This window comes from Athene cunicularia (genome assembly GCF_003259725.1).
Source record: "Athene cunicularia isolate RWA chromosome 1 unlocalized genomic scaffold, athCun1 chr1_part1, whole genome shotgun sequence".
Classification (NCBI taxonomy): Eukaryota; Metazoa; Chordata; class Aves; order Strigiformes; family Strigidae; genus Athene; species Athene cunicularia.
The window spans coordinates 98,796,196-98,812,350 of record NW_020799091.1 but is presented as its reverse complement, the minus strand read 5'-3'; the positions used below and the strand labels follow the sequence as shown (position 1 = coordinate 98,812,350).

The following is a 16,155-nucleotide window of genomic DNA, read 5'->3' as shown; positions in this document are numbered from 1 at the left end:
TCAACCAATATAACACTGGTTTAAATGCATTCAGACTTCTTATATCAATCCGTAACAGTGAACCCAGGCCTTGAATGTTACAACTGTATCTACTTTTTTTACAGAAATGTGGGGAGAAAGACTTTAAGCACTGAGGAAAGAGCTGTGTAGTCAAATAGGCAAAGGAGCTACCTGATACGCAGCTCCTGAGCTATATATTGAAATGCTGTTTGAGTAGGGTGACGTTTTCTTAACTAGTGTTTATTGTTATTGCATTTCACAATAACTTTCTACTTCCTTTTTAACAAAAATAAGTTATGTACAAATTATTTATTTCAGTCTTTATATACGTTTATGTTACTTTCTTGTAGGCCAGACTAATCTGAAGAGTCCAGAGGATATTCAGGTCCATGTTGTAAATTCGAATTTCACTCTAAGGTGGAACTACACTGGGGATGATACCAATGTGACATTTTCAGCAGAATGCCTGTGGTGAGTAGTAACTTTATTCTGAGCCAGAAATGTCTTAAGCTTATCTGTGTAGAAGACCATATTAATTATTATGCTTCTTGATATTGCCACATGAAATTTCTAGAGCCGTTTTGAAATCCAGAAAGATTAAGTCTTAAAATGTAGCTGAATCCTAGTATTGTCCTTCATTTGTCTAATTTGTGTGTAAAATTAGATTGTTCACTGATCGCAATGTGTTATAAATGCAGAACACACTTGGCAGTAATGCTTAGTACTAGAGTGGTTCTTTGAGAAGATTAACTGATAGACTAATTTTTGTTCTTTGAAGTTTGCTTTGTTTTCTTCAGTTTTTTGGATTTTGCTTGGTTTTCTTCAACTGTTTCATATACCAACACTTATGCATGCATATACATACACATATACATTTGGTATTTTGTGTCACTTCCCTGACAAGTAAATATTAAAAACCACTTTTAAGATAAAATCACTTAATAAGTTTTTGATTTTTAGGATTTTCTACTGTATGATTTTGGATTTAAAAAAAAAACAACTGAAAAAACAGTTCACCTTCAATGTGTAGATGAGAATGAACAGCTTTGAATATAGTCTCATTTTAATAACGTAGTAGTGATCTGAAAGATAAGATAGGAGTTGAGAATAAACAATTACTGCTTCAAGCCTCTCTTTTTTTTTTTTTGGTCAGGACATTTTTAATCTCTATATGAAATGTCTCTTAAGTATGAATGTCTCCAAACTCACAAGAAAAATAGCTTCTGTAAAGCTAACTATTCCAACATGGACTGCTGAACTCCCATTTTCTCCATTGAGGGCTTTTTTTTCCCCTAATCTACATTCCTTGCTAATGTTAGAATTGGGGGGGGGTGCTGATTTTATGCTCTTTTAAGCACTTCTTTCCATTAAAACTTTAAAATTTTGTGTACTAAGGATATAATTCTGGATTTTGACAGTTCTTTGATGCTGTTTCCTGACACTCTGTGTTTACATGATGAATAAAGTAAACTGGTATGAGACTCTGCAGACTGATAGTTAACCTTTGGTGATAAGGCTAAACTAATAAATTAGTAGATTAATTAATGAAATGGCAATATGAATTCCAGGGTAACTAAGTAGATAACACTGATTACACTAGTGCTGGGTAAAACAGCATTAAATGGTGTGACATTTATTAGCATTAAGAAGAAAAGTAAGAAGAATCTCAAGGCTTAAATTGTGTATTGGTTTTATTTTTGGGGTGTCTTCTCTCTTACAGGTTTGAAGGTTATGGGACAGATAAAACAGAATGGAAGGAGTTGTCTGGGTGTCAAAAAGTTACGCGCACAGAATGTGACTTTTCCTCGGCAATAACAGAATACTATGATACACATCATGTGCGTATAAGGGCTGAAAGAAGGGAAGAAGTGTCTCCATGGTCTAGCATTTTTGAAATGATTCCATATTGTATAGGTATGAGCTCTATATATACTGTAATATTTTTAGTTAGATGTCCTTCAGCATGTTACTGTGGAAAAAATGCATGTGGCTTCCATTGTTCATAACGCATGAGCTAGTGATTTTCTCAATGTAAGATAAGGTGTTTTCAGGTCATGGAGTGTTATGATTCTTTTGTGGAAAGGGGAAAGTATTCTAAATGATACTGTTTTTCTGACAGAATTTTATGTCACTCCGTATTTTTCTAGATTTCGGAGAAATCCTTCTTGACGGTGGACTTGTCTGGAAGTTTTCTTATGACATTGTGACTTTTCAGGAGTTGCATTATAGTATGATACTGAAGCCTTCCCTCAATGTTGGATTGATTTGTTTGATCTAGGTTTCTTGCCTTGCATGTTTTAGAACAACTTATACTGATTTTCATTGCAGACTCTGGAAAACATACACTAGTAATATTGCATTTTAACTGCTTCTTTTAGAACTAAGTAATGGTGGTTGGTTTTTATGTTAGATTTCTGTTAGATGCTGCCTGAGATTCATTAAAACTAAGATCCTATAGACAATTACTGTGATCTTGTTACTGCCTCTAAAGTATTAAAAATAAGATCCTATAGGCAGTTACTGTGGGTTTATTAATGTAAATTATTTTGTTGGCATTTTTTTCTTTAAATAGTCATACTTTATTTTTCTTTTAATATTTGCAGCTCAGATTGGTCCCCCAGAGATAGAGTTGCAGTCCATAAATGGAGTCATAAAAGTTAAGGTTTCTCCTCCAGAAGCAAAAATGTGGATAAATCCTCTAAATTTTAAATATAATCTCATAATCTGGGAAAATTCATCAATTGATGAGGTATGATTAATTTTTTTTTCTTACTCTTTAACCTTAATGTAACTGTCAGAGATGTATTTTAACTGCTTCACACTGTAAAATGGAATTGTTCAATTATGGAACTGTATAACTGTTGCTGTGCAGTTTACAAGTTGGGAGGGTGTGTTCTCGCGGTTTTTTGGTTTTACTAGAAGATTGTACTAGATATTTTGTTATAAGAATTAGTATTTCTGTTCAATGCTGGATCCACTTTCTAATGCATGAGGAAGAAGGTGAAACCATCTCAGATGTGTTGGAGCAGGAGCCACCCTCAGCAGGAGGAACAGGGAGGGGAAAAGGGTTCAAGGCAGTGGGAAGAAGTGTTTACACTAAGGCATAGATATAGGGGAGGGAGAGGTAAGAGATGATTTTACTGAGACCGTATAGTTTGACTACAGCTATCAGTACACTGCCCTGGGTCATTAATTAAGTTCTTTGTTTTTATACTGTAGGTTGGGATTTCTTAGGGATTCTTTTGAGGTCTTGTAACTGTGAAGTAGTTTCCAAGCTGTAATTGTGCATCTTGCACAGCAGATATAGCTATTCTGTAAAGATCAAGGTAGAAACAGTCTTTTTTTATCCTTTTGGGAGAATGGGTGCCAGCTAGATTGGGGTAGTAACTGAAGAGATACCCGTGTTCATTTGGAAGACCTAGTCATAACCATTACACATCAAAGGGGGAAGAAGCATTAAATTAAGTATAAGCCGTGTACAAAGGTCTGTCACTGAAAAGTCTAGTAAACCAAAAGCAGGGAGATAGAAGGAGGAGGGAATGCTCATTCAGTGAATTGAGAGACAGAAGTGTACTATTTATCTTTTCAGTATGAGCCTGAATATTTGTGTGGTGACTTATGTGTCATGTACAGCAGTGCCAGAATCCCTTCCTACTTTCATGTGTTAAAGGGGCATGACACAATCCTTCTCAGTCCCGTGGCTATACTGGAAACTTAACCTTTAGCATTTATTCATTTAGCACTTTTGATGGCATATTCTATAAATGGGCTGAAGCCTGAGGAAGAAAAAAGATACTTTAAGAAAATCAGCTCATTAGGAAGAACAGTTATCTTCATATGCTCTTTGCAATTCTTTCTTACAGTTCAGAAGTCTAAGTATTTTTCCTACTGACATAATTGATGATCTTGTGCCAGACACTACCTATTGTTTGAAAGTTCAAGCAACAATTCCTTTGGACTTGAAAGAAGGCTTATTCAGTCCCATTCGTTGTGTAAAAACTACCCATAAAGGTACAGAGTAAAATCTTTTTATCTTGAAATGATTGCTCAAGTTTAAACTGTTGGAAAGGAGATTGTTCTAAAGCAATAGGAATATGCAGATGTACCAGGTTCCTACTCATTTTGGTATAACAGCCATCTTGACAGTTATGTACATTTTCTGTTTTAAATTAGTATAAAATATAAGAGTTTTGATAGTACAAAAAGGTTTTTGCTCGGAGGCAAATTCTGTTCACTAATTTGGATTGCAAAAACTACTTTCTGTTTTGTGGAAAACTGGATATTTATGAATTTTTAACTTTGAATCAGGAGGAAAGGGATGTGTATGTAGGCAAAAGAAAAGCTTTTTATATACTTGGCATTAAATGAATGTGTATGAAGTTGAGCTAAGCTTAAAAAAATATTGGTTTTATGCAGGCCTTTCTTGGTGAATTTATTATTACAGATTCTGAAGAATGGCTTATTGACAGTTTGCCACCCGTTGCTTGTTTTGCATGTCTAAATTTAAAATCTTTTGTGTGCTGTTCAGATGTCAGTTTAAGTACTCTGAAATGTTTATTTCAGGAAAAAAAAAACAACTGTGGGAATGTAGAAAGTCAAACAATAGATTGAACAGATGGTACATCAAAATTACTTCATGTTTACACGCGTATATTTTCCACATTTTTGTCATTACTGCTGAACAAGTTTATTTCTACTAATCACAATGTTTCTGTACTTATTTTTTTCTTAATTGATTTTTCACTGATTCTTTTTTATTAAAGGCTTAATATGCTGTATATATCATGAACTTTGATTTTCCACCTTTATTATGAAAACAGACAATTTTTATTGTTATGGGAAGTGTACCATGACCATTTACCTGAGAAATGCCCGTCGAGTGAGAAGTTTCTGTACATAATCTAAATCTTTTCAGTAACTGTGGGTTTCCTTTCCTTTTTATTCTGAGCAGTGAATGACCTAGTCTGTGCAACAAATGTGAGCATTTTTGCTTTGAATATGAAATTTCATCTGCAATGGAATAATCAGTATAAACAACATGTGAGCTACAATGTACAGTATCTGATGTGAGTTAAAAAATTTCCATACCTCTGTTTAAACAGGTTATGTCATTCTAAATGCTATCTATTGTATTTTACAAATAGTTAGTAGAAGTTAAAGTGAAATGCTTAGCAAATGTTACTTAATGTATTCATTAACACTGGACTGTGTGGCTTTTAAAAGGATTGTATATAACATCATACCCTAGAATTTCAGGGTGCTAGACTTCTTTTAGGAGTGTTAAATACCTGATGGAATGGACTACTAGATGTGTGCTAAGTAACACTTAAAAGATGTGAAGTCTGCATTGCTTCTTAGCTTTTGGAATGTAAAGAAATTAGATGACCAGCAGTGAGCAAAAATGCAGGTGTTCAGTGTTTCAATTCTCAGCATATTTGATTACTTCTGGTCAGATCCCAACATGGAAGAAAACCCATCTTGTCTATAACTGTATCTTAATATCCAGTTGTGTCACGAGTATTGTGGCCAGCATCTAAAGGAAGACTCTAACATTCTCTTGGAATTCCTGTGACGTGACAGAAAAATAATCAACTTAATAGAACTATATGAAAAATCTTAATTTGTGTTTTAAAAATTTCTAAAACTGATATATAATTTTTCTACTAAGGCTTGATTAAAGCACTAATTTGTAGTATTTGTATTTCCTGATCCAGTTAACGTCATTGTTTCAGTTATAAATGAAAAAACAGTATTCTAAATATGAGAAATTTCCAAGAGGCCCATTCTTCCAAAAATAAAAAACCCTATGTAGCACAAGTGAACATGCACTTTTTATTTTTTTAGTTCAAGGACTTAGTATGAAAAACTGTTCAAATATCTCTTGCAGGGGGTATCTAAAGAAACTTCATGATGATTACTCAGTGAAGTGGCTCAGTGTACCCAGATGTGAAAATATCACTGATACACAATGCAATTTCTCATCTATCATCACTGCTACTTCTGGATTTTATTATCTCCGTGTGCAGACCATGAATGAATATAATAAATCATGTTTGTCTGATGAAGTAAAAGTAGATCCTCTGATAACAAGTAAGCAAATGTGTGTTCTTAAATTTTCATTTGTCAACAACTTTGTACCTGATGCTGTTATTTGCCAAAAGAAACTTGCTAGATTAATGAAACCGAATACACAGTTCCCCTACAGAAACTGTGTTGGAAATCCTGGCCTCGTCAGGTTAAACAGGAGTTTTCCTATGGTCTTCTCTATTCGGCACAGCCAGTATTTCCCTATATTTAGAATCATATAATTTACTTTACAGAATTCTACCACGAAGCATTATATGCCATTTTATAATCTCACTGTATACTACATTAATCACTGTGTGAGACTGTACTAGAAATATCCCCAGTCTGATTTTTGCCATTGACAGGGAGCACTTCTTAATAGCTCATAAAAACGTTGCCAAAGTCAAACAATATTGGAATCTGCTACCTCTATTTTCTTGTGCATCTACTCTCATGTCCTCCCCTCTATCCCTCCACAGTGCACCCCTGAATTTTGTGCTGAAGCAGTATTACATTGACCTACAACCCTGAAGGGTTTCATGAAAAATCTGTCTTTAATGGTAGTGACATCAAAGTCAAAAATATGCAACGCTTTCCAGAGTGAAATTATAATTGTTTTTATCTTTGCACTTTTTTGATTTTGTAAGAAATATGACCTTACTAAAATGTTTGACTTAAAGTTATCAATCATAAACATAAAGCAATATTTATCTAATACATAGGGTAATATTTCATTGCCTTCTATATTGAAGATGGAATCAATAACTATTCTATATGTCAGCTTTCCTTTGTCCAAGTTCTTGATAATATAAGTGACCTAGGTAAATACTAGAAAACGAACACTTTAATGCTTCTCATTTTTCAACTATACAACTGTGAAAGGGGATATATGTTAAAAAGAAGGCTTGTATCCTAATGAGATTAAAAAGTGTTTGTTATTTGCAGAGAGTTAATCCCACTGTCTGTGTATTTCATGTCACCAAAACTTGCAGAAGCAACATATGAATGTGGAAAGAGAAAATAATTGAAATGTGTCTCAGGATTTAAGATTCTGAATAAAGCTATAGTTGTTAAGACTTTTAAATATATGTTTCTTAAAAATTGTGATAGATTTAAATTACAATATTTTATGCAATGTTTTTATTTGTATTCTTTCACTCCTATTTTTAACTTCTATTTTTAAATGTTTTAAGATGAAATTGGCCCTCCTGATGTAAAGCTGGACATCAGTGATGTTTTGCTTCATATCCAGATTTCTCCTCCAGGAGGATCTGAGAGTGACTTCATGAGGGACCATTATGAATTGTCTTACCGGATTCTGTATTGGAAAAATTCATCAGATAAAGAGGTATGAACTAGTTAAATACTTACAACAGTACATAAAATTTGTTGTGACTTAAATACTGTGTTTGAGTTCTTAGGAAGCTTATTTTCAAGAGAGGCACGTGTATGGTGTATCAGTCATGCAATCAAATTTTTTTTTTCCTGAAAGATTATTTCAAAAATCTGGCTGAGACAACTTTTATCACAAAGTAATTGAGATTTTAGTCTTTTTCCATTGATGTGGCTATAGGTAATGATTTTCAGAATTGCACTGAGTTTTGTACAGGCTGCTAAATGGCTAACTTTTGAATAGAAGTTGTAGGGTTCTTGTGCTGCCATCTTGCTTACAGTATGACTCTGTGTAGTATCTTAGTTAATGTAGCTTCTGGCCCCTTGATTTCTTTATTTGTGGTTTTATAGGTATATGCATCATAAGACAATGAATTTTTGCGTGCTTTTAGCTCACGTTTTAATGGATCTTTTTGTATTCTTTAAATGCTTCTTATAGTAAAATATTACACAGTAATTGGTAAATGTGTATGTGTAAATGCATGGAAGAAGAGAATAAAACAAAGTGCAACAGGAAGAGGTTTAATTTTGCACACAACTTTGAACTCTAAAATTTCATTGTGGTGAAAGCAGTAGGTTTTGCCCATTAAGCGTTTCCTGAACGTGTGATTTCTTTTATTTAATTCAAGTGCAAAATGGTGTCTGACTTCTTACAGAATTACTTCTTCAGCAGAGGCCAAAATTCTAATCTGAGTGGCTCTTGTACTATTTATGTGCATCTTATTCTTCCAATTTTTCTTTTTCAGGAGGAAATAAAAATGAAAGAGATAAAACAGACAATAGGGACAGTCTCTGATCTAACACCCTCGACTTTGTACTGTGTAAAAGTCCAAGCATTCTCAGAACTTTACAACAAAAGCAGTCATTACAGCAAAGAGGAATGTATCAAAACACCTGGAGGTAGGAAGAGTTTGGGAATCCTTACACCCCTGGAAGTAAAATTGTTAACCCTTCATAGGTCCTTGCAGGTCTCACTAGTTAAAAAATATTGACTTAATGGCCTCACAGAGTTAGCAGCTAGCTGGGCAGAGATCTGTATCAGCAGTCTGTCACTTTGCTGCTCTGTGTTCTCTCCTATAGCTAAACTAATAAACTGCTGCTGTTCTAACCCAATCAAAATTACATCCTGGTTATTCCATGACACAACTTGGTTTAGAAATTCTCAAATTAATAACTGTAATGATTGTGAACTAACCTTAGCTCTGTACAATGACTTGTTAATAGGCAAGCTTTAAATTCCAGTACTTTTAAGATATTTTTAGGAGGGTGCAAGGAATCACTAAATGCTATGTTTTCAAGAATATTTTATTATTGAAATTGTCTTAATTATACTGTCAATGAATTCAATTTTTAAAAATCCTGTGCTAAAGTGTGAGGAGACAAATCATCAGACTCATTATAGCTGAAAGCTCGCCTTTGTGCAAAATGAGAATACATTTATAGATAGATTACACGCACTCAGAAGTGTTTTACTAGTTAGTTATTAGTCTTCCCCACGTCCTTCTATGATAACGAGCCTATTTAAGACCAAGCAGTATGTTCAATACTCTATATTAAGAGATGTAGTCATACAGATCATGCCCTGTACTTCCCATACATTCTTATATCCCAGTGTGGAAATCTTTAATTCTCTGATCGTTCATACTGACTGGAAATAGAGGTAAAAAGATGTTATTTTCTCATCTTGATTATCTGTAAAGTATCTCCTGGTATGTATCAATTTTAGTATGTTCAAACTCCCTTCAGCTGTTTGTTTGAGATTAATGCCAGAGAGGCAAAGCAGAAGAGTGGAGGGGGAAGGAAGCTTGCAAGACTCAAGCACTGAATAGCTTATGACTCTACAGACAAAAGGTTTCTTTGACTACAGTATTTTACTATCTAGAGCTGGATTCTGTCACATAAACTCCTTCTACCATAAGGTCCAACCCTAAGTCCTAGAACAGAACCTAGCCTGTTAAAAAGTTTTCCACAGTTCCTGGGTTACAGAAATGCAGGACCATAGACTTACAGAATAGTTTGGGTTGGAAGGGACCTTCAGAGATCACCAAGTCCATTACCTCTGCCACAGGTAGGAACATCTTTCTCTAAATTAGGTTGCCTAAAGCCCTGTCCAACCTGATCTTGAACACTTCCACGGAGGAGGCATTCACAAATTCTCTGGGCAGCCTGTTCCAGTGTCTTGACCACCCTCATTGTAAAGAATTTCTTCCTTATGTCCCGTCTAAACCTACCCCGACTTTCAGTTTAAAACCATTGCCCCTTGTCCTGTCACTACAGGCTTTGGTAAAAGGTGTCTCCATCTTTCTTATAAGCCCCTTCTAAATACTGAAAGGCCACAATAAGGTGTCCCTGGAGCCTTCTCTTCTCCAGCCTGAACAACTCCAACTCTCTCAACCTTTCTTCCTAGAAGAGGTGTTCCAACCCCCAGACCATTTCTGTGGCCCTCCTCTGGACTCACTCTAACAGGTCCATGTCTGTCTTGTGCTGGAGGCCCCCGTACTGGACACAGCACTCCAGGTGGGGTCTCATGAGCAGAGCAGAGAGGGACTATCATCTCCCTCCACCTGCTGGCCACTTCTTTTGATGCAGCCCAGGATACAGTTGGCTTTCTGGGTTGCAAGTGCACACTGCTGGCTCATGTCCAATTTTTCACCCACCAGTATCCCCAAGTCCTCCTCAGCAGGGCTGTTCTCAGTCCCTTTATCCCCCAGTCTGTATTGATACTGAGGATTGCACCATCCTGGGTCCAGGATCTTGCACTTGGCCTTGTTGAACTTCATGAGGTTCACATGAGTCCCCTGCTCAAGCCTGTCAGGATCCCTCCAGATGGTGACCCTTCCCTCAGCCTAATCAACTGCACCACTCAGCTTGGCGTCATCAAGTTGATGACACCATGTCTGAGCACTGAAGTGAAATTCATCTTGCCTTTCTAGACTAACAAAGTCAAATCTTGTGCTCAGCTAGTGTGTAGACTACCAGCATAGAAAATAACTGGAATAACCTTGGATTTGATTTCTTAGATAAGCATCTGAAAGGAATAGATGCTCACTGGAAGATCCTTTTTTTTCTCTCTGCCGGCTGTGTTAAAGCTTACAATTGGAGTTCCCCTCCTGTCCGAGAAACCATCTGGGTGCTTTTGGGCCCCTGAAGACCCTGCAAGTCTAGGCACTCTAATAATTTCCTGACTAAAAACCATGGGCCAACTTCACTTTAGTAATTGCCCATTTTCACCCCATATCCCATGGGAATTCTTATGCCTGTATCTCTGCCTTCTTAAAGGAGAGAACTCTATCAATTACGTACTGTGTTCCTTAGGGTTACACCCTGTGCACAAGCAATAGCACAATAAATTCATATGCATTAGGTTCTTCACAGTAGCTGTCTATGTGCAGCCTCTTTGTTCTGCTGTCAAATAGAGACATATAACTGGGAATAACTGATCTTAGTTCTGATCCTGTCTGCAAATGCATGTGTTCTTATATTGGATGAATATTTTGCGCTGTGTTTTTAATATTATTATCTAAGATATTGGAATGGCATCAGATTTGTAATGATCGGCTGGGCATAGCACTGTAGAAATGCGAAATTTTATGGTAAATACTGTAGCAGATTTGGACATAATCTGTTCTTTGATCTTTGCTGTTTATGACACCTAGACTGAATGGGTTTTATTCACTTTTTTTAGATAAAATTTTACCTCTGATCATTTTAGCAACGTTTGTAACTGCCCTGATTGCTGTCTGTCTTGTGGCTACAGCACTTGTTTTTGCACTGTATCAAGCCTACAATAAAATCAAGTATGTGTTTTTTCCATCATGCCAGCCTCCTTTGAACATAGAGGTAAGATGATATGTGTTTTTCTCATTCATTAAGCAGATGCATTTTTAGAAAAATTAACAGAAAATATTATGAAAAAGTGTTTATCTGTTATCCTGTGGTCTTATGGGTATGCCAAGATTAATTGTATATGTTTTAACGAAGCACAGGAATTCCTGTGGAAAAAATGGGTAGTACCAATTTCTAGAATTCTGCGATTAGCAAATATTTTAACTTTTTTTTTTTCTTCTATCTATGCAGAAGTATTGCTAATGATCCTTCATTCCAGAGAGTGTGCATGTCATATCTAGTGTGATAATGTACTTTTGCCTGTTATGTGACACCAGAAATGTTTTCCCATTATACTATCTGGAAGAGCATGCTCTAGCCTTTTTGTCATCCTTTAAAACTCAGAGGAGGCAAAAATGCAAGCCCAGTCTTTCAATGAAATTTTAGCGTAGCAGGCAGAAAATGCTTCTCCCATCTCCTGACCTAGCAGCCTCCACAATCTCTAAAATTGCAGATGTCATCCAATTTCCAGCTGAGCTTGGCACAAGTAGTACTTAGCAGGGATCCTGTTCTGCAATGAACAGGGCAACATGTAAATGTAGGTGTATTTTGAAATGTAGCAAGAACTGCTTTTCATTGTGCTTTCTTCTGTGTCTCTCAGAACACTCATGTTGAGCAGGGTGTGGCCTTCATATGTGTGTCATCTTCTCGCTGAAGCTACTAGGATATATACTATACAGAGTTTTCTGAATAAAGTTTTAATTTAAAACCAGTCTTATGGTTTACAAGGGCCAATCTGAATTTAATGTGTTTTAACAACATTTTAGCTGGTTTGTTCAGTAGAATGCTGGCAATGTAATTAACGCAATGCATATTTAGAACCTTTTGTGATGGATTTGATATAAATGACCACTTCAGAAAATAAATGTAAAGCATGTAGGCTAAACAGCAGTGCACTGCTGAGAGCTGTGTAAGGCTTGTTATCCTGCTGCAGCAGTTTGCCTTCTCTGTCTTCTTTCAAACTTTGCTTTATAACTGATAATAACTTGTAGACTTTGCAAACACGTACCTGTCATCCCTGTGCTACCACATGATCTTTGAAAGTGTTCTAAATTAGGATTTTCCTTTTTTGTTTTTCTGTGGCCTCCTGAGGCTGTAATCAATTAAATACTATGATTACATAGATGATAGACAACTATGAGCATAGCAAAAGTTAAGATTAGAGTAATTCTTCAGTGTTCAATTATATGAATGCAACTAAACTTCATCTTAACATTGAGTTTGTGAACTTGGGGAAACAAATGACATATTATAGGTAGAAAACCTCATGATGTTTCTGTGTATGATAAACCAGATTTGTACAGCTGTAGTGTTAAGTGGAATCGTTATCTCAGTGTTATGATGAACGTTCATCTCTTTCTTTTCTGCTTCTCTTTTTTTTGCAGCATTTTGGAGGACAGCTCTTCAGCAGTCCTTATCTGCCAACTACAGAAGAACTAATAGAGAATTGTTCTATAATTGAGACTATCATCACAGAAGAAGTAAATCAAATTGATTTTAAAGACTACAAACATTCTAAACAGAGCAGTCGAGATTCAGGAAATTATTCTAATGATGATGATAATAATTCAGGGAGCAAAGTGTCAGGAGAAATGGTAGAAAAGGAAATAGTATAACTTTTAAGAAAATAAAATTTATATATGGGACTGGCAGCGTAATAAACACTTAAAACTTCTTTATTGTGGAAGTCACAGCCTAAGCAAGACTTTGGGCTCTTGGTCTTTCCATATCTGCACTTTGTTAGTGGAAAGTTACATACCCTGTCTGCTGCAAGCTGACTGAAGTTAAAATACAATTGACTTCTCATACCTTACACCATTTTATGACTTTTCATCATATGATACAAAGAATACCATCTGCCTATGGAGGAGCAGACTGTACACTTTATATACTTGAACCTGATAACCTCAGTGAACGCCTGCTCTGTTCCAGAAGAGTTTCTTGCTGTCTTAGAGGTTTTGAATGCCAGTCTGTACTGTGACAGAAACTTTTCATTCCAGTGTTGAATCTTACGATGTTTACACAGGATACAATTTTAAGAACCTTTCTGACATGCTTTTCCAGCCCCTTCAGGGGCAGTGCTCTTTGGCTCAGCATGTCCAGAGCAAGAGATGCAAAGGGACTAACAGTAACCTCAGTGGGGTGGCTTCTCTGAGCCTCCTTATGGAATTTTTCTTTGTGGCTATGGCTGTGGGATGCTCCCAGTGCCCACTCACTTGTTTGTGTATCTTCTCTCTGCATCAGGGTGCTCTTCTCCCACAGCACTCAGTAATCTGGGTGATTTTGGGGATGGGGAAAGCAGGAGAGAAGTTCACTTTGTTTTACTATAAAGAAAAATTTCATAGTGGAAGCTCTTTGTAAATAGAGCGTGGATCAAATGGTTTTGCACTGTATTTAGGATAAAAAGTGAGAAATGTCCAAGCCAAATATACACTGCAAGAAGAAACTAACTAATGCTGTTGCTTTAATGACAAGGCATGTTAAGAGGCATATTCTTGATTATTTTCTTTCCCATGTCTAGATAACCAGAAGTGTAAAATACTTACTCCTAATTGAATTGTATTTAGAAATGTGAATCTCTTTTAACAAGGAAGAAACTTATTTCTGTAATTAGAAGACCCAAGTTGAATTTAGAAAATGCCTTTTAACAAATGGTGAGGATGTTTGTCATTCAGAGCTTTTTCAGCGTTTTCGTTTTGCCAACAGTCTTTTCTTTGTACAAATTATAAGGATATGCTGCAATAATGTTTCAATTTGCATACCACTTTCTTATGAAGTAATTTTTAAAGGAGCTTATTTTTTATGAAGAAACTGATCTAGAGTAAACTGGTTTTGACCTTCATGTGGGCATCTGTTTATTGTAACAAGCAACTGTGTTGATGTTATATATAATTTTTTTATTATTTTGAAGATATGATCTAATTTTATAAATTTTATGTCCCTGTGTTCATTGAAGAACATAATAAATTTTGCACATTTATTACTTTATTCCTTTTTAGTTCCATGTATTTTTGATGTAGTGACATTGAAGCTATACCACAGAGACTTAGGAAGTTCCTGTGAGTCTTCACTTAGTGTCCTTCCTAAAAAACCCAGTGTGAATCATATCATATATAAACTTAATTAGGGCTTCTGTGAAGTGTTGCATGATTTACACAAATTGGAAAGAAAGTGCTAATTCATTTTCTGAATTGGAGCTTAAAATGAGAACACTGAACGTGAGCTTTTCGCTTACTGTGGTCTTTGGTAAATAGCTTTCGTCTGTGAATTGTTCCAAGATACTTAAAGACAGTATGAAGTTGTCTGTATTTGTATGGTATCTTCAGAATAATCCCAAGTTTGCTGTGAGAATGCAATTGTTCCTCTTAGTGATTTATGCTGTAGCTGGCCTCACTGGATGTTTTTTCTCAAACAACTTTGACTTCAGTCTGGTTTTCTTACCTGTGACCTACTTCTACAGTGGAGTTTGGGAACATATTTTCATTTTGGGGTTTTTCAAAAGTGAAGCTATTCTAAGCAAGTTTACTCAAGTAAGGTGTGGTGGGTTTTGGTTTTGTTTTGTTTTTCCCTGCTCATGTAGGGAAAATGTTTCAACTGATATTTCAGCAGCTAACTGTGGGCTATTACTTTGATAACTGTTTTCTGTGACACAAGATTTTATTTGCCTGCTGGAGTTTCACTACTCTGGAAGAAAGGTATTTAATGTGAAGGATTTCACTGTCAGATTTCAAACGATGGCAAAACAGTCTACAGTGAATGCTTCTGAAATAGGCAGAATTCACAATTTGCAGACAATCCACATTTTTCTTCAGAATGTAGAATCAAATTAATATATATGTGTGCTTAAAGTTTGGTTATAAGATGGGTTACAGAAAATCTTCCATCAGTTCTTTTCAATGTTGTGAGAAGAAGCAAAACCAGAACTCTAAGATGGAAATACTGATTCTCTTTATACAATATCTAATACTTAAACTGGAAAATGAAGTTCCTAAATACCTGAGGCAATCTCATTATGATATGCTTCAGGTGTATCCAGAAATGCTGGAAAAATAATTTGACAGAACTTCTAAGTTCACCTTCTAAGAGCAGTTTATTATAGTGCATAAAAGAACTTTGTTTAAATGTCTTTTTTTTTTCAATTTCCAAAGTCTTTCTAAAGAATAAGACCCTTGAAGTGGTTTTTTTTTTTTCCTCCTTCAAAATATTTCTAACAATAGAAAGCTGAGCTTTATTATGTGGTATGGAAGAAGTCTGAGGAGGAACTATATTTGCCTTTCTTCACTGAAATTAGTGATACAGATACATACTGATTAGATACAGCCCTATTAATAATTGAATACTTTCAACTGGAAAATGTAGAGTTGGATTTGTCAGTACTGATGATAAAAATCACAAGGAAGCTAAACCCAATGTTTTTGAAACTAGAAGCACTTAACCAATGTTGGTGTTGTGGAATGTGTGTAATATAATCAGCTTTAAGACTTGGTGTGTGGAGGAGCGATGAAGCAGAAGTTTCCTGTCATGGGATTGTTAGTTGAAAGGAAACCAACATCTGGTAGTGATTTTGCATACTGGATCACAGATGCTGTGACTTTCCCATGACTTCTGCTTTTGGAATGGATTTTGTTGTTAGGATTGTTTTTATATATATTATTTCAGAATCCTGTGCTTGATGATGAAACCTGGGTAAGAATGTACAGATGAAAATACAGTCAGTAGAGAACACTTTTGGTGGTAAATCTTTATGGGATATTGGATCATTTTTGTAGGGACGCTTTACTGAATGATAATTGTGCAGCGTAGTTGACTGTA

The 16,155-nt window shown here is 35.6% G+C and overlaps 1 protein-coding gene across 1 annotated transcript; it reads left to right on the top strand.

Moving 5' to 3' along the window:
• Positions 1 to 274: 274 nt before the first annotated feature.
• IFNAR1 (interferon alpha and beta receptor subunit 1) lies at positions 275 to 14,325 on the top strand (the record flags this gene model as incomplete). The annotated part of the gene is made up of 10 exons (XM_026846593.1): positions 275 to 471; positions 1,721 to 1,914; positions 2,604 to 2,749; positions 3,864 to 4,011; positions 4,952 to 5,066; positions 5,888 to 6,090; positions 7,260 to 7,414; positions 8,205 to 8,358; positions 11,144 to 11,298; positions 12,729 to 14,325. Coding segments are annotated over 10 exons (1,698 nt in total), but the record flags the coding sequence as incomplete, so codon positions are not given.
• Between the last annotated feature and the right edge of the window lie 1,830 nt (positions 14,326 to 16,155).